The sequence below is a fragment of the Emys orbicularis genome, chromosome 8 (assembly GCF_028017835.1).
Source record: "Emys orbicularis isolate rEmyOrb1 chromosome 8, rEmyOrb1.hap1, whole genome shotgun sequence".
Taxonomy (NCBI): Eukaryota; Metazoa; Chordata; order Testudines; family Emydidae; genus Emys; species Emys orbicularis.
The window spans coordinates 63,129,365-63,157,222 of NC_088690.1; the positions used below are offsets into that span (position 1 = coordinate 63,129,365).

Here is a 27,858-nt window from a genome sequence, read left to right on the forward strand (position 1 = left end):
CTTAAGTGCCTTATTGAAAGTTAATGGGACCTAGGTACTTTTGAAAATATTACCCTCTTTGCCTTAAGTCTGACCTCTTAATTCTGGCTTTCATAATTTTTGAGTGCTTGACTTTGCAACCTTAATCATGTTCTTTTTAACCTAGTTTGTGTGTGTAGTCTATGTTGATAATCATTAGATAGTTTGGGAGGGGCAGCGGGGAAAGGAGCAGAATGCTGGCAGCTCCTTTGGTGGCTGTATCGCCCCCAGCCCTGTCCTCCGGCGGGGCTGCCATACAGATGGAGGAGATGCAGCTCTATGGAAGGGCAGGGGGAAGGGCTGGGGGTGGTACAGCCGTGCCAGAGGAGCTGCTGGCATGGAGCCACCGGCTCCTCCTGTGTCTTTCTGTTACGCTGTACCAGCTATAAATATCTTGGTGGTATGGCGTACCATACGTACCGCTGTACTTGCACTGCCCAGAGATCTGTTAAGTGTCTAGGAACTGTCACTGGAGCGGTGGTTGCCATGTGGGAATTCTCTGGGGGGTTAGCATGTGACTGGGTGGGATCGGCATGAAATAGCAGGTGAAGGTCATTGCTATGTGTGTGTGGTTTGTTGGGGGACCCTTCTGAGCAAGATCTCTTGGGTAGCAGGTGTGTGAGAGGCACTTTCCGGTCAGAGTGGTCACAGCCTGAGTATTCTCTGAAAGGATGGACAACAAATGAGGTATCTCTAGAGCAGCAGGTCTTTATGTACAGGGGTAGCCCCTGGTGATGGTCTTTATGAGAAGTTCTCTAGAGGGAATAGTACATCTTCATGGGTCACAATGGGAAAGGCAACAGGACATTGTGTGGAGGGTTTTTACAGAGGTTAGTCAGCTCTCTGACTCCCATTCGTTTCCTTGTCTCTATTGGAAGGGGACAGGGAACAATAGGGCAGCAAATGGGTAGCTTCTCTGCAGGGGCTGCAGTCTGGGGAAATTGGGAGAGAGCACTTAGAGAGGTATCATCTGAGGGAGCTGGAGGAAATATAAGGACTACTATAAGGATAGGAGGGATCATTGTGACAATCTAATCTGACCTCCTGTATTACACAGGCCAGAGAACTCCCCTGAATTAATTCCTGTTTGGACTAAAATATAGCTCTTAGAAACCCACAAATCTTGATTTTAAAATTGCCAGTGATGAAGAATCCACCACAACCCTTGGTAAGCTGTTCCAGTGATTAATTACCCTCACTGTTCAAAATTTGCACCTTTTTTCCAGTCTAAATTTGACTAGGTTGAGCTTCTAGCCCTTGGATCTTGTTACACCTCTCTCTGTTAGACTGACGAGCCCATTATCAAATTTCTGTTCTCCACGTATGTACTTAGAGATTGTGATCAAGGCTCCCCTTAACAAAGAGAAAGCTAAACTAAACTGATTGAGCTCCTTGTGCCTCTCACTGGAAGGCATGTTTTCCAATCCATAAATCATAGAATATCAGGGTTGGAAGGTGCCTCAGGAGGTCATCTAGTCTAACCCCCTGCTCAAAGCAGGCCCAATCCCCAACTAAATCCCTAAATGGCCCCCTCAAGGATTGAATTCCCAACCCTCAGTTGAGCAGGTCAATGCTCAAACCACTGAGCTATCCCTTTCCGATCTCATGACTCTTCTCTGAACAATGTATCCTCTCCAGTTTCTCAACATCCTTCTTGACTTGTGGACACTAGAACTGGCGGTAACACTAGTGCCAAATACAGAGGTAATATAGCCTCCTTATTTCTACTCAACTATTGAGTGGGGAAGCATAGCAAGCCCAGAGTTTGAAAGGAAAGACCATCAGAGTCTCATGGCATTAACCATCTGTGGCGACATGTCCTCCTGCTATACCCCCTCATGGCATGGCACTGTGTGGCCATGGCTCTGCCTCTGTTTCCCTCCTGGTCCTCCACTGCTCCACCCAGTCTCAAACATCTTCTGGATTGAAGGGATTTAGCTCTTCAGCTAGGTCATGTAACAGTTCCACCTTATCGGGGTGCCCAAAGTCCAAAATAAACACAAAGCAGCATAAACCCTTCCCTTCCCCTAGGCAGGCCTTGGTAGGTAGCTATCTTCCCCAGTTTCTGGCCCCAACCAATCTCTCACACCGTGAAAGCCTCAGACTTGCTCTCTTTTCCAGCCAGGAAACAACTGAGTTGGGTTCTCCCTCCTCCCTTGAAGCTTGACACTTGGTTGAGGTGTTACAGGGTGGGATGGACTGGGCCTTGTTGTATGGATATTGATCTCAAAAGCCCAAAGAGTTAAAGGTGTTTATAAACTCTTTCATTGTCCAACTTCAAACAGGGATAGATAGGCTTGGGGTTATTTTAAACAGAGGGCTTGATTTTACTCAGTAACTTGGCAAACACCCAAAAGTATTATTTAAATTAAAAGTTTATTGATTAAAAACAAGAAAGAACAAGAAATCAAAACAGGCATTTATAGTCAAACTGTGGCTGAATGATTATGCAAAACAAACTTAGGCAAAACCTTGAAAGCCCTTCTCCTTTTGGAGACAAAATAGCAGACTCATATTTTCAGAACAACTGTTCTTTGATGAAAAGGAAAGGGTTAATTTTACTCTCAGTTTTGATGTGTAGAGTGCATTTACTTATCCTGTTCTTAACTAACAGACACAAGGTAGAGAACAGAGAGGATAGAAAAGATGGGTGAAATATGGCTTTTGTTGATGGTTTTGAAACACTGGACTGCTGATTAGTTATGAGTGGGTGCTTTTGGTTGGCAAGTCAACCATGACACCTGCTGCTTGGATCCTGGTTTATGATTTGGTCAGGGACCTCATCTGATTGGATCTTTTCTTCTTAGACAATCAGGCTTGGATGAATACACCATAGTTGACTTCAGAATTTGATAAACAGTCAAGAGAATGAGAGATAGAAAGGGGGGGGGGGGCTAGAAAATAACACATCAGGGGAAGGGAAAACAATACAAGCTCTTACACATGCCTCTGCAGTACTGGCAATCGGATATCCCCACTGATGGGCTGAGGATTGGATGTCATGATCATGTGATGACTTTCAGCACTCACAGGTGAAAACAAAGTACCTCGAACAAGATTAAGGCCAGCCGGCCTTCCTCTCAGGAAGAAAGTCCTTTTGATGAGTCAAGGTGAGCTGGGATGAGTTGCAGTGCTGGCAGATCGGGGGATGAGCTGGTATGCAAGGTGGTGAGATGAGAGATGAGAGGGAGAGCTGAACTGAATTGATCTGAACGGAACTGATCGTGTCTTTTTTTCCCACTGTTTCTTTTTAAGGAACCCAAAAAGAGGAAAAGTGAGAGTCATAGTTCATCCCTCTCACCAGTTAGGCCTCATATCCATCACACCAGTTTTGGACAATTAACTTCTGGTTCCACATCTTGTGTTTTTACCAATCATAATTTCAACAGTTCTTGGATTATGTCAACATGACCTTTTTGGTTTAAACTAATCCAACTTCTTTGTCTGGTTCTTTTGGACTTGTTACAACATCCAGGGTCGTAAACAACTTGACCTATTTTTCATGGTTATTGTAACATCTTAAGAACTTTTACATACTTTTTACATTTGAGTTTACAAGAGGAGAGCCTCTTGTAGATCCAAGAGTCACAACAGCCCAGACTCGTGTGGGGTTTCTATACCCCATCACACCATTTCTGTGTAAATGGGTTTAAAATACATTAATGAAGGAAGCTTGTCTCACCTAGCAACTGTAGCTATGTAGACTGTGATATACACAGAATGTTACTGGCTGAGACCCTTCCGTCAGTGAATTGTGACCTGTCCTTGATGGGGCTGCTGTCTGATCATCACAAGAGTGATCACGGTTATGGCAGGCTAGTGGGAGTCACCTCCTTCCCTGAATGGGAGGATCATATATTGAATTATCCATCAGTGTTGCAGGACCCTGGGCAGCAGATTGCATTCATTGCCAAAATGGAGCAAAGAAAGCCAAGTGACAGCACTACAATTGGGAAAGTAGCAGCTCATGTCCCCGATCTCATCGTATATGGTGATTTCTCCCAGGAGGTGCCTTTCATTGAGAGTTTTGATGGAGTATTGCTTTTTGCAGACATTTCAGGTGGGTAGAGAGATTATTAAGGGTGGGATTTTCAGAAGGGCCCAAGGAAGTTAGGTGCCCAACTTCCATTTAAAATCAATGGGATTTGTGTGCCTAAAGGCTTGTCTACATGGCAAATTACTGTGTAGCAAGCCAGGGTGTGAATCAATAGGTTGCCAGCTTGCCATGCACTAACTCGGTGTGTGGACAATGCTACACCAGAGTGAAAAGTTCCAGAGTGTGGCTTGATGTACTGTGCTCTCAACCAGCAGCATGCTAAGCTATATCCACGACTTAGCAGTGTCCATACGATGAGTGACTGGGTGGCAAGCTGGTATGCTGTAGAGTCACACCTTGGCTTATTGTGCAGTAACTCACCGTGTAGACAAGTCCTAACTCCCTTATTAGGCCTTTCTGAAAAGCCCAGCCTTAGTACATGGAAGGTTTAAAAGAGATATTGTCTGCGGTAATGGGAGACTTGGGCCCAAATCTAGCTGAAGTCACAGCTGAAATGGCTTAGGGACTTTCATCTTTATTACGTTGACCGTTTTGCAGAATTGGCGTCTTTAGGCTCAAAAGGGTTTGGGACAGGAGTAGCAGAGGATGGTGCAGCAGCTGCTCAGGGCAGAGTTGTCAACTGCCGTCCCCATCCTGGAACTTTATGCAATTTTTTAGATATGATGGGCCCAGGCCAAAGAGTACCTGGAAGATAAGGACTGGGACCTTGAACTTGACTTTGTATTATGTGGGAGGATAGGTTTGATGTGGTTGTGGTAGTTTGTGTTGCTGTGGAGATGTGCTGCCACATTCTCAGTTTTCTGAGGCGTGAAGGCTTTATGCCCAGGTATTTTGCATTTCTGTAGCCCAGCTGGGAGGTGAGGAAAGCATATATAACAGAGACCAGGTCATCATTCTCTAGGTTGAGTCTCTCCTAGACAACTGGATGTTGTAGAGAAAGTTACTTGAGGATGCTACTGTGTGAGATTGTATCATCAGCGAGCATTCCTAAACTACAGATTGAATTGACCAACGATGGATGTGTACCTTCAACCAAAGGAGACTGCACTGTGATTGCAAACGCCTCTACCCACTGGCATCTCCTCTGTCTTGCTCAGGTTCTGCTTTAATCAGGTGTTCTCCATCCATGAACTGATCTCCTCCAAGCACTGGGCCATCTTGGTGGTAGGGGTATAGTCATATGTACATGCGAAAGGAGAAGCAGAGCTGTGTGTCATCTGCATATTGCTGGCACTTGTGTCCCTGTTGTCTGACCAGTTTGTAGGTATTGAATAGGACTGGAGAGAGAATTGATCCTTGTGGCACTCTGCAAGTGAAAGGTCTGATGGGAGACGAGCAATTTCCCATCACTACCTAGAAAGGACTTAATGCTTTTTAGCATGTTCCCCTGGATCTCTGCCACCTCTCTCAGAAGAGTCAGCATGATCTCATGGCAAACAGGGTCAAATGGAGTGGGGGAAGGATCAGAACTAGAAAGCAGGGAGAGTTCCACCATAGGAACAAAGTGAACTGAAAGAACTAGGGACTTGAAAATCAGGGACTGTTGCATGCCGGGTGGATAAAAATTAATTAAAAAAATATAAAAGGATTTTTTTTTATTTAAATAGGATTATTTTTATTTAAATATAGATTTATTTTAAGAAAAAAAACCCCGATTTAAAATTAAACTTGAAATTAGCAACTTATGTTAAGGCCTAAACTTATAGCCTATTAAAATCATTTAAATTACATACAAAAATAATACTTAGCAGTACACATTTGTTGGCAAGTTTTAATGAAAGTCAAATTTCATTTCAAATGAGCCGGTGGAAGTCACTTGCTAAGCACCTGGAACCAGAGTTAGCTGGTGTGCTAAACCAGTTTTTGGCAGCAGTAGCCTCTTGTGCGGTGCAGAATGAAATAAAGAAAATATTCTGTTTATTCAGCTAGTTCAGTTCAAAGACTAGTTCATTCAAAATTAAGAAGCCAGTTGGAAGTTGAAAAAGAGGGAATGCTTGTTTTCCTCTTCCAATTGCAAACAAAAACAAGGTGAAAGAGGATGCGATCGACTTGTTCTAAAGTCTTGAAGGACGTGGTGACCTAGAAACTCCAGTTGAATTCACTAACTACAGATAATACTTCCTTTGCTTAATAAATCAGTTTTAAATGGAAAATAAGTTTTGTTAAACTTTTTTTCTTATGTATCCAGCACATTTTAGGTAACACAAAGCATGTCTGACTGCAGTCGCTGAGATCATCTGCCATTTCTTGCCTCCTCCAGTGGCTGCCTGACTGCTGTTTGTGTTACAGGTTTTACTGCACTGACGGAGAAGTTTAGCATGGACACCAGTCTGGACCGTGGCGTTGAACAGCTAACGCAGGCCCTCAATCATTACGTAGGGGATATTGTGGAAGGTAAGTAACAAGCAGCATGATCCCTCGCTGAGAGCACTTCCTTGGCTCATGTCTGGGGAACTGAAGAAATGCCCATCAGAAAGGTGTTCTGTTAAGCAGCATGGGCTCTTCTTTACTTGGAGGTTGGGATCTTCTCTGTCACTTAGGGAGCCTTGAAAATCTCCCAAGATTAGGAGGGCTGGATGGAGCTGCTTTGGGAACCAGTCTTTGCTGCTCCTCACTGGCACAGCGTGTCCTGCTTTGAAGAGTCCATTGTTCCTTTGGCTCTACCCTGGTGTATGCCTCCACCTAAGTTCCCTGTAAGCTGCACGGCCACATAGCAGCCTTCTCAGTGCCATGCAGGTGCTCAGGGAATCCGCCACAGCCGGGGGATGGGCGCTTATCCTGCGGCCCCATCTCTCCCCAGGCGCCTCTCCCCCGCAGCCCAGGTGCTGATGCGGGGAGAAAGAGCTGAGGGGAGTCCTCTCTCCCCGCCGTAGCCCCGTAGCCCCCTCCCACACCCCAAACCCTTCATCCCGGATCCACCCCAGAGCCCGCACTCCCAGCTGGAGCCCTCACCCCCTGCTCCCCAGCCCTCTGCCCCAGCCCTGACCACACTCCTAACCTCTCAGCCCCGGCCCCACCCTCACCACATGAATTTTTTTATGTGTCACACATCACCTCCATATTGGTGCACATAACAAAATTCATTCCGCACATGGGTGGGAAAAATTAGAGGGAACAATCGTCTCCACCCCATTTCACTGGAAGAGCAACGTCTTGTTGTTTATGTGGCCAAGGAGTAGGGTAACCCTGTGACATCAGCACACTAATGATTTGGGGATCTGAGCTCTGACAAAAGTTACCAATTCCCTCTCAGGATCTAGAAAGCATCCCAACACCCTCAGAGCACAATGTGGCCCTTCCTTGTCTATCTTAGGCTTTTATATGGCCTCCAACACCCCTGTGAGGAAGTGAGGTAGGGGAGAGCTATTATTCATGTTACGGATAAGGAACCCAGGCATGGAGAGGCCAGGTGATTTGCCCAACGTCACACCTGTAGTCTGTGATGGAGCAGGGAACCAAATCCAGGTCTCCAGAGTCTCTCGCTTAGCTCCCTAACCACTGGATCATCCTTCCTTATCTCCTGCTGTCACATTGCTTTTGAGAACTTGCTTCAAAACTTCCCATGGAGCAGTGCTTCTCAGGTTGTCCCTGGGGCCCTCCCTGTTGGATGTGACATTTTGAGAACTGAGCAGTAGGGGATTTGAAGGGTTGGGAGAAGAGGTCAGTCTGGGAAGGGATATTTCTAGTTGCCATAGAAACACTGTGCTCTGCCTCCTTATGGTGGCTTTTGAGATGGAGTTTAACTCCCTGATTTTTGCTCTGAGCCCTCAGCAGCTGGGAGCTTTGTTGTGATGACATGCTCAAACATACCCCATCTTGCTCACTCAGTCATACCTACTCTGCAAAATATGCCCCCTCAATGTGTGCATGCACAAACACACACACACACACACACACACACACACACACACACACGTGCCCATCCCCCGATCGACAGAACAATTTGTTCCATGATTTTCTTTGACAAGAGCTGTGTGTAACTTCTCTCGCCTTTTCTCTTGCTGCAGAGGTGCTGATTTATGGAGGCGATATCTTGAACTTTGCAGGTATTTATTAGCTTGTGATATCTAAGGAGGAAGCACTGGGGTGGGGTAGAGCGGCCTACTCTCCCGTTGTCATTTGACTTGTGAGGCTCTGGACAGTGGCGGCATTCAAACTAGCCAACTCCCTTTTCTTGTTCTATTGTACCCGTCTCTCTGGCTCCTATTCCCACAGGGCTGATCTATGATTTGGAAGAAGCAAGAATTTACACTATATCTTTCAGTTAGAAACAACCCCGATTCCCCTTCCTCTGTGTCTGATTGAGAAATCCTGGCTGGTGCTTCCTTTAGAACTGAGCTCAGACAGAAGTTAGGCACCTAAATACCTTTATTTGTGCATAAGCTTTCATGGGTAAACCCCCCCACTTCTTCAGATGCATGGATACACTTCTTCACTCCATGCATCTAAAGATGTGGGTTTTTTACCCACGAAATCTTATGCCCAAATAAATCTGTTAGTCTTTAAGGTGCCACCGGACTCCTCGTTGTTTTTGTGGATACAAACTAACAGACTACCCCCCTGATACTAAATACCTTTGGGGATCTTGGCTTGAATGACTGTGCTAGCAGTTGCCCAAGGGCGATAGGAGGTGCAATGCCTTAGATGTACCTGAGCCAGCGGACACAGGTTTGTGTGTGTGGGAGAGGGGAGGGGAACATGCAGCAAGCCACTGCAAGGGGTCACTGATGGGGAAGGGACACTTGCAGTCAGTGGCTATAAGGGATCACCGGGAAGGAAGGTTTACTTGTAAAAAGCAGCTGCAGGGCATTACTGAATGGGAAGAGGTAGTCACAACCGACAGCTGCTAGAAGCATACAGGGGTTGGTCTGTTCACAGGAGCTGCTAAGGAGTTTGGGGTGGTTAGTGAGCAATCTCTCTGTGGGTCAGAGTGCTGGGCAGGTACAGGTAGATCTGCTGTGGCTTGCTGAAAAGCCAAGTGGCTTTGTCAGCACTTTAGAAACAAGAAGAGCATGTATCCCAGAAGTCTCTGTCACACTGTCTTCCCCAGGGGATGCACTGCTAGCACTGTGGAAAGTGCAACGAAGCCAGCTGAGCGATATCATTACACTGGCGCTGAAATGTAGCCTGAGGATCCAGAAAGAGTATGGGGTTCGTGAAACTGAAGTGGGTCTGAAGCTCCGAGTGAAGATAGGTATTGTGGCTACTAGTGGAATAACAATACTTTGCAGTCACTAGAGAGCACATTCCCAAAGCACTTTGCAAAAGTGAATAGGAAGCATTCGCCCCATTGTGCAGGGGGGGAAACAGAGGCAAATGGAGATGAAATATCTTGCCCCAGGTCACACAGTGAGTTGGTGGTGGAGATGGGATGAGCATTCAGGACTCCTCACTGCCAGTTCCTTGCCCTAACCAGTAGGCAATTCTGCTTCCTGAGTGTACAGTCACATGAGCCCCCACTCCCCTTGCTCCCAAGATATGCCGCTGAGAAACACCCTGCCCAAATCTCGTTCAATTTCTAGTGTGCCAGGAGTCTGTAAAAGATGTTAATTGCTCAGTGATCTGATCAGTTGCATCCTTTTCGGCAGCTGCATGGGAAAAGCCGCTTCTGTGGTAGGGAAAATGTATTTCTGGTCAGAGAGGAGAGTCTTTTGGGGACTGGAATAAAGAGCATTTCACCTCTAAGTTGCTGGTTCAAATTGAGCCTGTGGAAGTGGTGACCAAGACTCGTTCCTATCTGATTGCTTGGTGGCTCATGTGAAATGCATTGCAGGTCTCGTTTTAGTTCATAGCAGACATATATCTGTGACACGTAAACCATCCTTACATTCAGAAACAACAGTCTCATCGGAGAAGCCAAGGACTGAATGGGCCTTGGGGATCAAACGACTGAAGTACCTTAGGGAGGCAGTTTGGGGCAGTTGGTCCTAGAGCTGGCCATTCTGTATCTATTATGTGAATAAACAACTACAATTTATTGGTGCCAGTCTGGCACCTTTCATCGGTGCTGACTGTACCTAGTTTATTTTTACAGAGCTATGACTGTCTCTGAATAGCTTCTGACTAGGACTCGTGGACAAAATTCCATCAAAACTGTTTTTCAACGGAAAATTGGGTTTTCTACTAAGCAATTTTTGTTATGAAGAGTGTCTGTTTTCCATGGAAAATTTCAATTTTCCATCAAAAAACCCCAAACAGCTGAAAACTGAAATATTTTGATTTAGAAATCCTGCCACAGTGCCTCATGGGAATTGTATTTTGGTCATCTAATGTCCTCCCTAGCTGGACTACATCTCCCATTGTACACAATGAACAAAGACTCCTCCGATTATTAACCACTTCCCCTCACTAAGAGAGGACATTAAGAAGCATCATGGGTGATGAAGTCAAACTAACAGAGAGTCCTGTGGCACCTTTAAGACTAACAGATGTATTGAACCATAAGCTTTCGTGGGTGAATATCCACTTCGTCAGATCTTGCGTCTGACGAAGTGGGTATTCACCCACGAAAGCTTATGCTCCAACACATCTGTTAGTCTTAAAGGTGCCACAGGACTCTCTGTTGCTTTTTACAGATCCAGACTAACACGGCTACCCCTCTGATACTAGTAGTCAAACTAGAGAGCCCAACCTATAGAGAATAATGGGAGCTTGAGGCATCAGAACTGCAACTCCCATAAATAAAGTGGCAGTATTTCCAAATCAATTTTTTTGTTTTGTTTTCAGCCAAAGTATTTCAGCATTTGAATTTCTGCTGAAAATCAAAATTTTTAATGGAAAATTTAGATGAAAATTATTTTTTGTTTGAATTGAAATTGTCAGTGGAAAGAGTCCCCCCTTTATTTACCAGCTCTACTTCTGAGTATTTCACATCCATGGAAAGCAACAGGAAGTTGCTAACCATTAGGGTTGTGGGAAGTGCCTTCACAGTACCTCTGTTCCTTTCTGTTTGGCAAAGGAATGTAAAGCCACCTAAGTTTGGGATCTTCAGGAACTTGCTCTTTTGCCATTTCCTTATATTAAGCTGGGGAGTTTTAGATTACATCTGGATGTTTTTTCTGTGTGTGTTTTCAAGCAGACATTTACAAGCTCCCTTCACGCAAACTCCCAGCAGCAGCAGACTGAGAGCAAAATCCTTCTGCTTGCTGGCCCCCTGGTTAGACCACACAGACAGAATGTACAGTGATGTCCCAAATGAGAGAGTGCTTTTTACTGAGTTCAACTCAAAGTCTTAGTAGGTGCTGCACTGAGCAGGTTCAGAAGGGATTATTGAATTGCATATCACTTTATTGCTATCCAGCCAATGTTTCTCAAACTTGTTCATGAATGTATGCCTCAGTGGGCACTTGCTACATGCCAAGTACCAAGCTCCAGTTGTTTTTGAGTTATCTGTCTGTGAAGAAAAAAGCATGGGAACAATTATTTTAAATGAGAAGAGTGTAAACATTATGCTCCATATCTGAAATAAATTACTCATTGGCAAAGAGGTGAACTTTGTGGAAACTTATGATCAGGTATAATAATAGGCAATTGTTGATCCACTGGATCATGGTGTACGCATAAGAAGTCTAGTCAGTGCCTGATGAATCCACCTATGGCTGACAAGCCCAATTCGAGAGTGTGATGGGTTGGATCACAGAAACCCCCTTGGGAGCTGCCACCCGATGTGCCAAGACTAACTCTACCCCTGCTTTCCCTGCCAACTTGGGATCCCAGCACCCTGTCTTGCTGAGCCAGACACTCCCGTCTGCTCCAACAAAGACCCAGGATCTGAATTACTTGCCCCAAAGCTGCAGGTTTACCTGAAGGCAGCTAACAGAAGTGTTCCTGTCTTTAACACTCAGATGCCCAACTCCCAATGGGGTCTAAACCCAAATAAATCCATTTTACCCTGTATAAAGCTTAAGCAGGGTAAACTCATAAATTGTTCACCCTCTATAACACTGATAGAGAGATATGCACAGTCGTTTGCTCCCCCAGGTATTAATACATACTCTGAGTTAATTCATAAGTAAAAAGTGATTTTATTAAATACAAAAAGTAGGATTTAAGTGGCTCCAAGTAGTAACAGACAGAACAAAGTAAGTCACCAAGCAAAATAAAATAAAATGTGCAAATCTATGTCTAATCAAACTGAATACAGATAATCTCACCCTTAGAGATGCTTCAGTAATTTTTTTCCTCAGACTGGACAGTTTCCAGGCCTGGGCACAATTCTTTCCCCTGGTACAGCTCTTGTTTCAGCTCAGGTGGTAGCTAGGGGATTCTTCATGATGGCTCCTCCACTTTGTTCTGTTCCACCCCTTTATATATCTTTTGCATAAGGCGGGAATCCTTTGTCCCTCTCTGGGTTCCCACCCCCTCCTTCTCAATGGAAAGACACCAGGTTAAAGATGGATTCCAGTTCAGGTGACATGATCACATGTCACTGCAAGACTTCATTGCCCACTTGCCAGCACACACATATACAGGAAGACTTACAGGTAAAACACAGCCATCTGCAGACAATTGTCCTGGTTAATGGGAGTCATCAAGATTCCAAACCACCATTAATGGCCCACACTTTGCATAATTACAATAGGCCCTCAGAGTTATATTTCATATTTCTAGTTTCAGATACAAGAGTGGTACATTTATACAAATAGGATGATCACACTCAGTAGATTATAAGCTTTGTAATGATATCTTACAAGAGACCTTTTGCATGAAGCATATTCCAATTACATTATATTCACTCATTAACATATTTTTATAAAACCATATAGACTGCAACGTCACAGAGAGTAACACAGCTTGTTATAAATCTCATAGATCCAGATATTGTCTGAATGGGAGTCCAAGATTACAGCACACTGCTTTCTTCTTCAGATATAAACAGATTGTTATAATGGAAACCGATTTGTAACCTTATAACAGATGCTACCGTGTGACCCTTATAATTATGTGTGCATTATTATTATTGATTAACTGACATGCTGTTTAATTCATTGGAGAGTGTTGTTCTAGAAATACTCAGATTCCTGGAATAAATATCACATATTGTCAAGAACTGATCCAAACCTCCCACCCCCCAAAAAATAGGTTGGCCTCCAAAATCCGCTTCTAAGATAATTGAGATACATATATTACAAATGGTAAAGTAAAAATGCCCTCCATAACAATCTTGTTTCTCTTGTCAGGGCTATCTGCAGGTCACATCTCCAAAGTTGTTGTTGGAGACAATAAGCACCAATATTTTCTGGTAATTGGCCGAGCAGTGGATGAAGTTCGGTTGGCCCAAAACCTAGCAAAAGCAAGCGAGGTTATTCTATCGCCGAACTGCTGGGAACTCTGTAACAGGAACATGATAGAAATAGAAAGAATTAAAGATCAAAGAGCTATGAAGGTGGGCAATGTGGAGTGTGCAACAATTGTTCATAACCAGTGGCGTGTGTATTGCCTTGTTATCTAGGTTGGGGTGTGTTTACGTGCCCCATTGTCTTCTTCTGGATGCAACCTCACACGTATGCTTGTGTGTATATCTGTTATTGGGCCTGTATCCAATGGACCAGCTGGGCAGAGGGGGCCGAGAAGGATGGTGATGCGAAAGTTGAAAGTGGTGATGAAGTAAGAAGGCATAGTAGAATGTGGACTTAACTTTGGCTTCCTCTTGCCAGGAGTGGCTGGTCGTTAGGGAATAAGGGGGGTAAGCCCCACCAGTGATCTCAGAACTGGGTAGTGTAGCTGTTGTAGTGCAGGGGACAGAGCCACAGAGCCAGAGTATGGGGCTCTTTACCCATGCTCCCTGCAGCCTCCAGCCCCTGCAAGAGTCTCTGCAAGAGAAGGGATGCAAGTGGCAGAGGGAGGAGGTGCAGAGCAGCGAATACCAGAGCTTTCTGAGCAGGGGGCAGGGTTCCGACCTGTGGGGCATCTGAGATTGGTGGTGATGGGTGTCAGGTAGGAGGGGGAAGATTTTGGAGCCTGGGGATGGATTTGCTAGAGCTGGAGGGATGTGTGGGGGCATTTTGAGCCTGGGGCTGTCTGGTGGCCAGGGCTCAGAGCTGAGGGTGTGGGCCTGAGCTGTGGAGGTCTGTTAGGAAGAGGGAGGATCTCAGCCTGGGGGAAAGGGTATGTTTATGGGGCGTGTTTCTCAGCAGGTGGGGAGCTGAGGGAAGAGTTGGGTGGGAAGGTTGATGGAGTCGGTTGGTGACTGAGGGTGTGGGTGAATCAGTGACTGTGGAGGGGGTGGTCGGGGTGTGGTAGGGTACAGCTAGATTGGAATGGGAGATATTAGGGCTAGGAGAGAACAAGAAAGGAGTCACAGAAGGGTAAATACTGTTCTCACTTGCCCTGCCTTTTCCTGTAAAAGGCCCCAAGTACTCATCCTGACAGGATAACACCCAATTCCCTGATCCATCCCCCTCGCCAATCCCGGTGTCCCCGCTTTGAACTCTGAAAATACGACCAACCTACCAGGGAGTGGAAGTGGGAGCATTGCTACCTGCAGCCCACCAGTTATTTTGAGCACCCCCCTCTTACACCTTGCACCGGTTCTTGGAGAGCAGCTGTGAGAATGGGGAGGCGAATCAGACCGTGGGCCTATTGTGATTTTAGTTAGTATCTTTCTGGAGGCACTGAGATAGTTCAGTGACAGGTGTCATGAGAAGAAGCTGGGCTTCAGTTCTGCACCTGCATCTGAGAAAGCCCATTGAAATCAGTGGGGCCAATCACGTGCTTAAAGTTAAGCACGTATGTAAGCATGTATGTAAGGGGGGGAGGGATAGCTCAGTGGTTTGAGCATTGGCCTGCTAAACCCAGGGTTGTGAGATCAATCCTTGAGGGGGCCACTTAGGGATCTGGGACAAAATCAGTACTTGGTCCTGCTAGTGAAGGCAGGGGGCTGGACTCGATGACCTTTCAAGGTCCCTTCCAGTTCTAGGAGATGGGGGGGAAATTTTTTTTTTGCAGGATTGGGGGCTTGGACAGATACCCAGCAGGAGAAAGATTGTGGAATTGGAAGGCTTTGCACCCCAGCTTTGGAGGCTGCAGAATCTATTTGTTGGGAGCGTCGTCACTTGTTTTGCTCCAGCCAAAAAATCTTTTCTGATTACTGCTGTGTCCTCCATCCAGTTGACAGGGAGGTTGATGATGGAGGTGACAGTGAAGGATGGGAGTGCATTTTATTGAATAATTCTGCACTAGGCTTGTGGAAGCTGACAGACGCCTTTAATTCTGTGTGCCTTTAGGCTAAATACATAAAGAACATCTCTGAGATTGAGTTCGACAAGTTCTTCTGGAAATGTACTGAATACCTACAGCACTACCCCACGGGTGAAAGTAACAGTGAGTGCCTCTTCCTTCTACTGTGTTGACCCCAGGGAGATGGCAGGCTGAGATTCCTTTGTTTTCCGTTAGTGTAAATGTGAGAGGGTGAATGGACTGCACATGGGGGCCCCTGCCCTGTACCCCTTTGAGTTCCTGTGTCCTCCTCCATTCCCTGCCACCAAAATCCCGAGGCAGCCAGCTGCATTTCAACTCCCTCTCCCCCCTGCTGGCTTCAACCTGTCTGGACACCAGCAAGGGCTACGCTGACTGTGGAGGAGAAGAGACCCTCTCCCTACTTTCTGTGTCAGCTCTATGGAGACCCCTGGCTGGCAAGAAGAGACACTATAGGGAACCCTGCTCAGTGCCTACAGTCTTTCTGGGTAAGCAAGCTTTCAGTGGTGCTGATATAAGCACACAAGGAATTTTCTAATAGAAAATCCCAACTGTGCATAGGCACCGACTCCGTGGGTGCTCTGGGGCTGGAGCACCCATGGGAAAAAAATGGTGGGTGCTGAGCACCCACCGGCAGCCCCCCTACCAGAACCTCCCCCAAGTCCCTTCTGCCCGCCGGTGGGCCCCACCGATCAGCGCCTCCCCCTCCCTCCCAGCGCCTACCACGGATCAGCTGTTTCGCTGTGTCAGGAGGCACTGGGGGAGAGGGAGGAGGAGAAAGGGTGCAGTGTGCTTGGGGGAGGGATGGAACTGGGCAGAGAAGGGGTGGGAAGGGGCAGGGAAGAGGCGGGGTGGGGCGGAGCGGGGGTGGGAAGAAGCAGGGCAGAGCTGGGGCCTTGGGGGAAAGGGTGGAGTGGGAGCGGGGCCTGCAGGGAGCCGGGGGGAACCCCCCCCGGCAGATTAGAAACTCGGTGCCTATGGAACTGTGATTTGCATTTTCAAGATTGTAAGTGAAATAGGTTAGACAAGAATCTCCAACCCCATCCAGGCACTGTCCAGTCCCCACTGGTAAAAGTCTGCCCTTGAGCAAAGCCAGGAATAAAACCCTACGGTTTAACCACAAGTCTTCCTTCTGCTATTGAAAGCATTGAATTTCCTCCCCTAGGTATCCTCAGAGCAACCTCCACATTGTCTCCTAATGATGAGCTGGAGAAGTCCCTCAGGAAGTATGTGATGAGAAACATTCTGAAGAAGGTACTGCAGTAACTTCACAGAATTTTATTTTTTGGCTTGACGGTCTGTGCTTTACACAGCTAGAATTTTTCTGAGGTTCTCCTGATGCTACAGAGGAAAATACAAGAAACCCTGCAGTGGGTAGTTGTGGATCAACTTGTCCACATGGAAAGTTTTTTCCTTCCCCCTCCCTTGGCTTATGACCTGAGGCATGAGGGTTTAGATCCCTTCCAAAACTATTGGCTTTTATTTAAAAAAATCCTTACTATTATAACACTGGATGTTGTCATAATTTTTTGAAATCTGCCGAGTTCTTGACTGCAGGCAATGTGTTCCACAGGCTAATTGTAAGGTGTATGAAAAAGTTTTTCCTTTGTTCTGTTTAAAATTTTAAAGTTTAGGGAGACCTGGGTTGTAGCAAAGTCACATTGACAGGCTCTGCTCAGCTATCTCCCCCTTTATCCCCTTGGTGCCTAGCCTCATTTCCCAGTCCTGTGCTGAAAGGATCATCATCCTGAGACTGGAGAGTGCTTCCCATTGATGGGGGCCCACTCCTTCCTATGGCAATAGCTGATCAAACATCTTTGCCCTCGTGGAGTTAGCACCTGTATCTGAGAGCAGAGTCAGCCCAGCTGGAGGAGGGGTATATGGAGTAGTGAATGCTTCCCGCTCACCAGGAGTACGGACTGTTGAGTACATCTGGCTCTTCTCTTTCAGATTGACGACAACCAACCTCTAGAATATTTATCTGAGCTTCGGCCGGTCACAATTGTCTTTGTGAACCTGCAGTTTGACGAAAGCGCCAATACCTTGCATCTGTGCAAGGCCATCCACGATGCCAATGTGAAGATCTCAAACATCATCCACGTCTTCAGTGGCAAAATCAACAAAGTCTTTATGTTTGACAAAGTGGGTCAGAGCTTCAAGGCCATTCCAGTTGGGCAGCCGGAGCTGGCAATCATTCCCCTGAGACTCAGGGACTAGTAGGAGGCAGGAGGGACAGTGGCATTGTCATTAGGGATAGAGAAGGGAGGAGGAGGGCAGGGATCAGGAGGAATGATAAAAATCTTGGTGCTGAAGAGACTGAGTCTGAGGCGGTGGTGGGGTCTCCCAGAGCATTTTGGGGGTACTGTATGACAGCACTACTCTAACAGGGTGGGTGGGAGAGCTGGAGCACAGTGGAACTGTTTGCCACAGACATTGATACTGATTTGCTCTTTGGAAAAAACCCTGACCCCTCTGGTGTTTTCTTTCCCCTCCCTGGCAGGGCTGCACATTCCTGTGTGTGTTCGGGCTCCCTGGGGATAAGAAGGCTGACGAGAGCACCCACGCCTTGGACAGCGCATTTAAAATCTTCAACTTCTGTTCTGAGATGCTCATGAAAATAAAGTAAGCAGGAAGGTGCAGTTCTCCATGTTGCCTACAGGGGTGCTATTGGGCTTGTTTGTCATCGAAACTCCCTCGTCCCAACAGGAGGGCCCCCCTAGTGGGCAGGAGGCAGTGACATGACAGCTGGGAGACAAATTTTGGGATTAGCCCAGTTTACCTGGGCTCCCCCTCACTCTACATGACCCAGACCTCCTAAGACAGCTATGTGCCACTGGAGCAATAGAACCTCAGCCTCAGAGGTGATACTGGTGGGTGCAGCTGATGGAGCTTTTGTGGTGACTGGCCATGAATCTGGAACCTGCTCAGGATGACCGTGAACCTCAGCACCATTCAGAGCAAAATGCAAAGCCAACCACCTTCACTGACCTATCCCACAACAGCCCAAGAAACTCCAATCCACAAGTCCAGTCCCTGCAGAAAAGAGAGAGCAAAAGACTAACGACGCCAGCTGTGCAGGATTCTCAGCTCCATTTGCGTGAGAATGGCAAATTCTTTGATCTCTAAAGGCATTTTTCCCCTTGAGAGCATTGGTAACAGGACAAAGAGCATGAGCCAAACCCCTATTGACTGTCACCCCCCACCCCACTGGCCTCTGAAGGACCCATCAAGTCCTTCTTGACTGCAGTCGGTGGAGGAGCTCCCTGCTGAAGGGGACCCCGAGGCCTGTCAGCCAGCAGGACTCCAACAGTGCTTCTCCGGGAAGCACAAGAACTGTCATTACATGGGGACGTGCGTGAGGGAAGCTCCTTGCCCTCTTCTCCATCCCTTTCGCACACACACAGAGCTGCACACAGGCTGTTGGGAGACCTAGCTGGCTGATGCGGGGATAGTCAATACAAATTAGCACTACAGGAGTGGGGGTGGGGAGAGGGTGCATGAGCAGATGTGGCAAGAGGGACTGGACATTTGGGATTGCTGACTCCATGTTGCTCTCATTGCTTGCTAGGCTAGTTTCCATCGGGGTTACCAGTGGGCCAGTGTTCTGCGGAGTAGTTGGCCATCGTGTAAGGCACGAATACACAGGTACAGTCTGTTTCTCTGGTCCTGTGCATGTTTGGTATCCCCTGGGTACCCACAGAGTGTGTGTGTAGGCTGCGTATTTTTGCTGGTGGAGGGGTATGTATGCATGGATACATATGGAGCTGTCCACAGGAGGATGGGCAGGAGCTCAGTTAACTTTTCAGTGCCCATTTTCTTGCTCTTTCCACCACACAGTCATTGGCCAGAAGGTGAATCTCGCTGCCCGGATGATGATGTATTATCCGGGGTTAGTGTCCTGTGATGCAGTGACCTACGCCAACTCCAGGCTGCCTCATTACTTCTTTGAAGAGCTCCCCCAGACTGAGATGAAAGGAGTTGTGAATCCCGGCATGGTCTATCATTATCTTGGCATCATTGACATAACGTAAGTGTCCCCTGTGACGTCATGCTCAGAACACTCAGAACTGTGAGCCACTGTTACCACTCTGCCTTAGCAAGAGCAAGAGCTTTGGTGCTGCTAAGCTGTGTGGCAGGTCCCTGACACACCAGTCTGTCTGCCTTGCCAGCAAACTCCTCAAGACTCTGCCAGTCTAAATGTTGGCTTGCCGGTAACAATTAGTGAGTCCCAGCTGCCAAGTTCCCCAGAAACATCTCCCTGCAGCATCCAGTCCCTCTCACTTTACGCTCACTGCCTCCAAAGAAACAGAGCACACACCAGCCTGTTAGGTTAGCTTAAGCCTCACACTTCACTTTAATACACAGCACTGAGATGGTTTTGTAATAAAATAAGACAAAGGTTATTCACAAAGCCCTTGGGTTTAAGTGATACTAAGCAAGGGGAAAAGAGACAGGCAAGGCCACAAACAAAACAAAACAAAACAAACTTTCTAATGACGAAAATTGAATCTTAGCAAGTTGCAATCTTTGCCTAAGCAGTTTCTCACTTACATCATGTTTCCAGCAGCTCTTGCCTTTCAGGCCAAGAGAATCCAGCTTTCATAGGCTCAAAAGGTGCTGTACTCTACTCTCCCCGCAGTGATAGAGAACTAAAAGGTCTTTTTGTTCCCCTTATATTACTCAAAGTCCAGAGTCTTCTCCCCCGTTTGTTTAGCTTGATGTCTTTGTTTTCCTTATATGTAAATATACTTCCATTGTCCTCTGCTGGTAGCCCAGCTGGTCAGACAGGTAAATACACATGCCTTTGCCTAGGGCAGGCTGGATTTTATGCTCTACTTCTCAAACACTTTTCATGAATATATTTCCAGCACACATCTATAACTCTTTGTACCCAACCTGTACATACATCACACAATGATTTTTGGGACCAGCATGGCACCAGTTTACATACGATATCTTTCATGACACCTTTGAGATATATATCATGACAACAGTGTGTTGGGACAATGAGCAACAGAGGGTCCTGTGGCACCTTTAAGACTAACTAAGACTTTCTGTTAGTCTTAAAGGTGCCACAGGACCCTCTGTTGCTTTTTACAGATTCAGACTAACACGGCTACCCCTCTGATACTTGGGACAATGAGTGTGTCAGACCTGATGTGAGTTACAGTAGGGGGACCCACTGCTAGTTGGCACTGAGGGGCTCCAAGAGTCACACCTCCATTTTACAACGGTGTGTGTGTGTGGGGGGGTGATGAAAGGGCAAATTTCCTTTGATCAGCACAAAGGGTGTGTGTGCTGTCCTGTCTGTTCAAAGCCACAGTGTGCATCATCCTTGCCTGAATCCAGAGCATCATCTCACAGCTGGCCTAGGGAATTTCATCTCCAAAGTCCTGTACTTCCCCACACAAGATCAACTCAAGGCAACTTAGTCAAGGAGACTGTGACGGGTTGGATCACAGAAACCCCCTTGGGAGCTGCCACCCGATGTGCAAAGACTACCCCTGCTTCTGTTTTCCCTGCCAGCTCAGGACTCCAGCACCCTGTCTTGCTGAGCCAGACACTCCCGTCTGGCTCCAGACACAGACCCAGGGTCTGAATCACTTGTCCCAAAGCTGCAAGTTTACCTGAAAACAGCTCACAGAAGTGTGCTTGTCTTCAGCTGGCTAAAGAAGGAGCCTCTCCACCCCCCCAGGATACTTGAAGGAAACTGAAACAAAGGACAGTAACTACAGGGGTTGTGAGTGATTGCTGGACCCAGGCTAAAAGGAGGTTAGCCTGTAAAAGGGAGCATTCTGGAACTGGTGAGGAACTTATCTGTATTTAGTTTGATTAGACATAGATTTGCGCATTTTATTTTATTTTACTTGGTGACTTACTTTGTTCTGTCTGTTACTACTTGGAACCACTTAAATCCTACTGTCTGTATTTAATAAAATCACTTTTTATTTAGTAATTTACTCAGAGTATGTATTAATACCTGGGGGAGCAAACAACTGTGCATATCTCTCTATCAGTGTTATAGAGGGCGAACAATTTATGAGTTTGCCCTGCATAAGCTTTATGCAGGGTAAAATGGATTTATCTGGGTTTAGACCCCATTGGGAGTTGGGCATCTGAGTGCTGAAGACAAGCACACTTCTGTGAGCTGTTTTCAGGTAAACTTGCAGCTTTGGGACAAGTGATTCAGACCCTGGGTCTGTGTCTGGAGCCAGACGGGAGTGTCTGGCTCTGCAAGACAGGGTGCTGGAGTCCTGAGCTGGCAGGGAAAACAGAAGCAGGGGTAGTCTTTGCACATCGGGTGGCAGCTCCCAAGGGGGTTTCTGTGATCCAACCCGTCACAGAGACAAACAGCTGCTTGGACAGCAAATAGCTCAGTGTAAAAATACCTTCAACTGGCATATCTTTAATCAATCCTCATGTTTGAGAGAATGGGTAACTATAGTGTCTCATTTGCATCTCTCTCCCACTCCCACATCAGCACCAGCTACTAGGAGACTGGGAACTGCACCATGGAAATGTAGAAGCGTTCAATGTTTCTCCATACACCTAGACAGCCCTCTAGACTCAGTCCAAATGACTTTCAGTTCAGATTAAGGGGCACAACAAACTAAGAAAGAACAAAAGTAAAGTCTCCATGAGGGAGCACAGTTTGGGTCCCTTCTTTGGAACATGCTGCATCAGCTGTGCTGTCAGAAATTTAAAGGTGCAGTACAACCCCCCCCCCCCCAATTCATAGCAATTGTGGTGTAGCTAGCTAGTATTGAGTTCAGAGACCAAGTTTGCATGTGTTCTGTTTTTTCATATATCCTGATACCTCCTTTCATCAACAGCTGTTTATACAATATCTGCCTTGCTCTCATTGTCCAAATCCAAGGCTCCATTCCTACAAGTTCTTCTATGTGGAGGGAGCCCCATTAAAGTCAGTGGGAGTCCGTATGTGGGGAGCAATTTGCAGGAGTCGGGCCATTGTTAATGAATAGCTTGCTAAAGAGAGATTTTAAAAAGCAGCGCAGGAGCTCAGAGTAATCATCGATTTCATTCACCTTCTTACTTATTCATGGCTTTACTTTCTTTTTCCCATGACATGTTTATAGAAACTCTTATTCCCCTTACAGCCTTTGCCTAGTATTAACTCATTCTGCTTTTTTTGCTTTCCTTATCTTTTCCTCTGCAAGCTTTATTGAATCTGTCTATTCCTACTTGTCTCTCATCTCTCACCCATTTGCGGTACAGAATTGTTTGTTACCTTCAGATCCTTGAGCAGCTTCAGGAAGTCAGGCTAATAGGCATTGCATTGCATTGTTCTTTACCAGAGAAATCATAGGCTGCTGTGCCTCATTTCCTTCTTAGCTCTCCAATTCTCACCGATGGATATTAATACAACCTCCCATTACACCAGGCTCATTAGGCTCCTTAGTTATTGATGTTTCTTTAGCGCTCTTCTGAAGAGAAACCCCATGACACTACTTCACCCCATCTCAACTTGAGCTTCTGGGTGCAGGAGGCTAAGAATAATGAAACCCTTCTTGGAAGCAGTGCTTGGATTCAGAGAGAGTGGGCAGCCCAGCTGCGCCCCCACTCAGTCTGACCAGGAGTATTTTCACTTTTTAACTGCAGCTTTCCTTTCTCTTCCTCCTTGCAGAAAGATTGGCACAGCGTATCTCACCAAGGAGAGGTCTGAGTATTACCACTTACTGGGTAGGTGGACAGAGCTCTTCGGAACTCCAGTTGGTTTGTCATTAGGAACCTGTGGAGCAGTTGTTGCTGCTGGGAAGAGGATGCCCAAGGAAGAGATGGATGTGGGGAGAAATGTCTGAGGGGGACCCACTACTTGAGGATATTAAGTGACTGACCATTGGGATCATTCAGAAATGTAAAGCTCTGAGATGTGCTCGGGATGCTCTTAAAGATACAGGGCCTTTACACTGACGTTGTGGTGCCTGATCCTGCAGGTCTTATATGGTGCTATGGACCGCAGGATTTATCCATGGTCAGACAAGAGTATGGAATACATGTTTGCAGTGTTGTTGTAGCCGTGTTGCTCCCAGGATAGGAGAGAGACAAGGTGGGTGAGAGAATAGCTTTTATTGGACTAGTTCCTGTTGGTGGAAGAAACAAATTTTCCAGCAGAGGTGTTAACTGCCCACTTCATTTTAAGTGGTCTCATGCAACATGTGTGATCCCCTTATGCTTAACCATCTGTGTGTAGCTGTGATGCTCTGGTTACCTTCCCCAGACCTGAAGAGTAGCTCTGTGAGACTTGAAAGCTTGTCTCTTCCACTAGCCAAAGTTGATCCAATAAAGATATTCCTCATACTCACCACCTTGTCTCAAAGGAATACATGCACATTCTTACCCCTCATATTCACTCCCTTTGTGTCTTTGATTAGCATCTTTTCACTTTACTGACAAATGGGGTTGAAACAAAATGCAGATTCCAGCATCCCAATACCTCCAATGGGGGGAGGGATAGCTCAGTGGTTTGAGCATTGGCTTGCTAAACCCAGGGTTGTGTGTTTAATCCTTGAGGGGGCCATTTAGGGATCTGGGGAAAAAACAACCAAAAAAAAAAAAAAAACAACCACCTGTCAGGGACAGTACTTTGTCCTGCTAGTGAAGGCAGGGGACTAGACTTGATGACCTTCAAGGTCCCTTCTAGCTCTATGAGATAAATACCAGGTGAGCCCTACCTCATCTCTAAGTTTTAATCCTGTTGCCCTGTAGGAGCTGATGAATCTCCTGGTTGGCAGGCTGGTAAGGAGAGATGTAAATTATACTTTCCTGTGCCAGCTCCAGTGAATGTAGCTCAGGGTCTGTAAAGGAGACTGGATACAAATCTGAAGAGTGACACCGGGTATTGGAATGAACAAGTGGTTGTGTGACGATAGGAATAATGTGGTCACACTTCTTTGTGTGTGTGGTGGGGAGGGTAGCAGCAGTGTGCTGGAATCTGGACAGTCGGGTTTGGGAATATGCTAGAGAGGGGAGCTGCAATTATCAAAATGAGTGGGGAGAAAGGGATAGATAAGGATTGCAGCAGAGGTGGAAATGAACCAGTGACTTATGTATGCATTTCCAATATGGGTGGAGACATGCTGCCACTGCTAAGCAAAGAGGGAAAGGGATGTGCATTGGTCTTTGCTTTCTTAAAGTCACTCCATGTTTCTTAGGTCGGGAAAAAGAGCTTGAAATCTATGACACTTTATTGAAAGGATTTGTGGGGTCTACAGAAGGCCGCGTCATAATGTATGAAGGCCTTATGGGCTCTGGAAAGAGCCAGTTACTTGCTGAAATTGCCTACTTAGGCCAGGAGGCTGGCCACAAGTAAGTGCCTTTAACTTCACTTTGATACACCTGACCCCCTGTGCCCCACACACCTCTGCCCTTGGATCGTGATCTTGAGCTGCAACATTCCTACAGAGATTGCAATAATGCCAAATGGTATGGAGGCTTTGTGAGGCTGGCACAGACTGAGATGGCCAAATGCCTGTCTAATTGGGTGAAAGCTGACCTCTAATGGCTTAAATGAGCCCTGCATGGGGGAGAGGAGCTTTTAGTAACTTCCTCCTTTAGTACAACTATTATTTCACGTACAGGAATAGCCAGCACAGTCACAGGGGCAATGAAACAACCAGTGGTCCAATCGTACCTATCAATGCCAGCCTACTGCTCTAATTCTTCATTTAATAAATGAGGCAATCTGAAAGATTCACTTATGGTTGGATGGGTCCTTTCATGATTCAAAGGATTAACCTCACCTGCTCTTTGATTAACTGTGGCTTTTTGTCCAGTTGATTTGTTGAGCTATCCACCTCCCATGAATCAGGAGGAATAGCCGTCCATCTGTTTTCTGGCAACATATGGGAAGTGTGATTTCTGGGAACCTCAAAACTAGCAGGGCATGAAAACGCATCAAAAAGAGATGGCTCTCCCATCCATCCTATGAGAGATTCCTTGGTTGTGGCTGTCATGACCCAGATCAAGTCAGATTCATGTTTCAGTGCTATTCGACTGAGATGCTAAAGAGGAAACATGTCTAGCAAGACAGTGTATGTGGGAGAGCTGCTAAAAAATAAATTGGGGGCATTCTGCAAATTTGTTTTATTAAGTCTCCCCTCATTTTCCCCCCCTTTAATTTGAAATTTCAAATTTTGAAATATTTTGATCAGCTCAATACTTGGTTGAAAGCTGGGGAAAGATTTCCATGAAAATTGTCAATATTAACAAAAAAAAGTCCTTTTTACCTTTCAAATTTCAACATTAAAAATGTTGATATTTCAAAATTCAAAAGGTTTTGTTCAGCTTTTCGTGGGCTAATGCAACTTTTGAACTGTGGATGAAAGCTCATAAGTGTGCTGGGTTTTTTTCCCCAAGAGAAATGGACAGACTTTAAAAATGTCATTAGTGAAGGGCTGGGAGATGGCCCATCACTAAGAAAAGGCATTTTTGGATGCATGCGATATGGCAATGAGAGCAGCTCTAATGGGATGGATGCTCACGGGTATGTCTGGTTGCATGTCTTTCAATGCAGGATGACTTTAGAGTCCAGGGGAATGCATGGAACTGAACTGAAAGCAGCCAGGTGCTTTTGACAAGGGTGTGTTCTCCAGAAGACAATAAACAGACTGATCAGTCTGGACTCTGACAGTAACCCAAAGGGGTGTGGTTAGAAAAGGTGGTTGGAGATCAGTTCAAGGCTGTTAATCTTTTGTGTCCCACAAACAAAAGCAAAAAATGGAGAGGCTGAGCTCTGGGGTTAGGTTGCTTTGCACCAGCCATGGAGGAAACAGAGACCAGGAGACATTGCTCAAATCCTTTGCTGATCCTCAGCCATTTATCCATAAAGAAAATCAGGTGCTGAAATGTCTTGTAGTTGTCTTGGAGGTCGATCAGAAAGTGCTGAAGAACCCTGGTTCCATTATTTCTCCTTCATTTGGAAGCTTTTTCTATGTGTCTAGATGTCCATGTGGTAAGTGGTAGGTTTGTGTTTCTGTAATTCTTTCTCAGAATGTGCTCACTCTTCCTGACTCCCCATTAGAACTTCCTTATAATTTCTCTTCATTTTAACCATGCAGGGTTGTTGCTATGGAGCTGACGAAGGTAAATGTGCAGCAGAATTTTTTTGCCATCCAGACACTCATGGCCGTGTTTCTGGGGATTGATGCCTGTAAATCTTACGTTGCAAGAGAGCGCATCCTCCAAGGCAAACTCCAAGGTGTGGTAGAAGAGTCCTACTATTGCCTCCTGAATAACATCTTTCGTGTTCAGGTAATGGAGAAAGCCCTCACTCTCTGGGGAAAAGCCTGTCTGTGGAATTGGGTTCTGTTATTTACCTTGCTTCACACCAATTCGGCATCTCAGCATTTTTTATTCTTACCCTGAAATTGCACGCTGGCTCAAAGGTGTGAATTCTCATGAAATTCAACACAGTCATTATAACTGGGATCTACAGGGTGCTGGGTATGGCTGCAGAAATGTTTGCTCCTAGATCTGCATGGAAGAATTAGTGGCATGATGCTGTCGATCTGATGCCATCCACTTCACCTGTCCCACTTCCTCACTCTTATTCTGGGATTGGCCTTCTTGCGGTCATGAGGCTGACCTGTTTGGTGAGCCTGAATCCTAGTCTGTGCACACACCCTGGACTTCGTTCCTATACATTCTAAAGGATATTCACAGAACGTCGGCCAGCTGCAGCTACACAGGAGGAAGGGAAGCAATTCCACACAGACTTGTGAGGTTTGCAAGAAATAGCCCTTACTCATCCCAGGAAAGACTTCGAAGGCAGCGCTTGGGGAGTTGGGGGTTCAGATGGGGGCTTAGGGCACTTGCAGAGCAGTTAAGAGAATGGGTGGATACTAATCAGTGATGGTAAGAGGACCCCCTCCAATGAGAAGTTGCATTTGACTTTTCAAGGGGAACAGGAGTGGAGAAAAGTTGAATGTGGAGGGAAAGATTTGCCCTGGTAGCTGCATTGGTTGCCATAAAAGTAAATGGGGGAGTTCATTTCTTGTTCTAAACACTTCAAAGATTTGCTTTTGCTGCCTGTCACTGCACAGCATGGAAACATCAAATTTCGAAAGAGGCCTAAGGGGAAAAAGGTGTCATGGAGGGTGAGGCTTCAAAAATGGAAGCTGGGTGAAATGTGCAGGCTCAGCAGCCCTGGAGAACGAAACCCTTTTCCTTATCCACAGAATTCCCATAATGGCAGAGTGAGCCTGCTGTACACACACAACTTCCGACCTCTGCTCTGAAAGGACCACCTCTCTGGGTGAGAGGGCAGTTCAGCTATCACAGCCCCTCCAGTTCTTAGCCTGTCCACTGTCAGTCAACCAGAGTCAACGGAATCACAAGGGAAGTCAATGCCATTGACTTCAGTGGGGCCAGGATTTCACCCATAGTTCCTCTGCTGTAGGCACCCTCCTACCAAGAGCAGGACTAAGACCAACAGTTTATTTCACATAGGTCACCAAAGAGCTGTCAGATGGTAGTTTAATTGTTCAGCTGGACTTAGACGGAGGATCTAGAAGCAGAGGCCTTGGTATATTCACGTACACATGCCCTAGATGATGCAAACCCTGTGT

The 27,858-nt window shown here is 46.2% G+C and overlaps 1 protein-coding gene across 1 annotated transcript in view; it reads left to right on the forward strand.

Annotated features, from left to right (window-relative positions):
* The first annotated feature begins 3,933 nt into the window (after positions 1 to 3,933).
* Positions 3,934 to 27,858, forward strand: part of ADCY10 (adenylate cyclase 10) — a 68,306-nt gene continuing 44,381 nt past the window's right edge. The window contains exons 1-14 of the mRNA XM_065409931.1: positions 3,934 to 4,078; positions 6,365 to 6,469; positions 8,083 to 8,121; positions 9,126 to 9,269; positions 13,255 to 13,460; positions 15,301 to 15,397; positions 16,437 to 16,525; positions 17,222 to 17,413; positions 17,772 to 17,893; positions 18,840 to 18,916; positions 19,109 to 19,298; positions 22,917 to 22,972; positions 24,445 to 24,598; positions 26,350 to 26,542. Coding sequence (XP_065266003.1) covers positions 3,934 to 4,078; positions 6,365 to 6,469; positions 8,083 to 8,121; positions 9,126 to 9,269; positions 13,255 to 13,460; positions 15,301 to 15,397; positions 16,437 to 16,525; positions 17,222 to 17,413; positions 17,772 to 17,893; positions 18,840 to 18,916; positions 19,109 to 19,298; positions 22,917 to 22,972; positions 24,445 to 24,598; positions 26,350 to 26,542 — 1,809 coding nt within the window. The remainder of the gene's footprint in view (positions 4,079 to 6,364; positions 6,470 to 8,082; positions 8,122 to 9,125; positions 9,270 to 13,254; positions 13,461 to 15,300; positions 15,398 to 16,436; positions 16,526 to 17,221; positions 17,414 to 17,771; positions 17,894 to 18,839; positions 18,917 to 19,108; positions 19,299 to 22,916; positions 22,973 to 24,444; positions 24,599 to 26,349; positions 26,543 to 27,858) is intronic.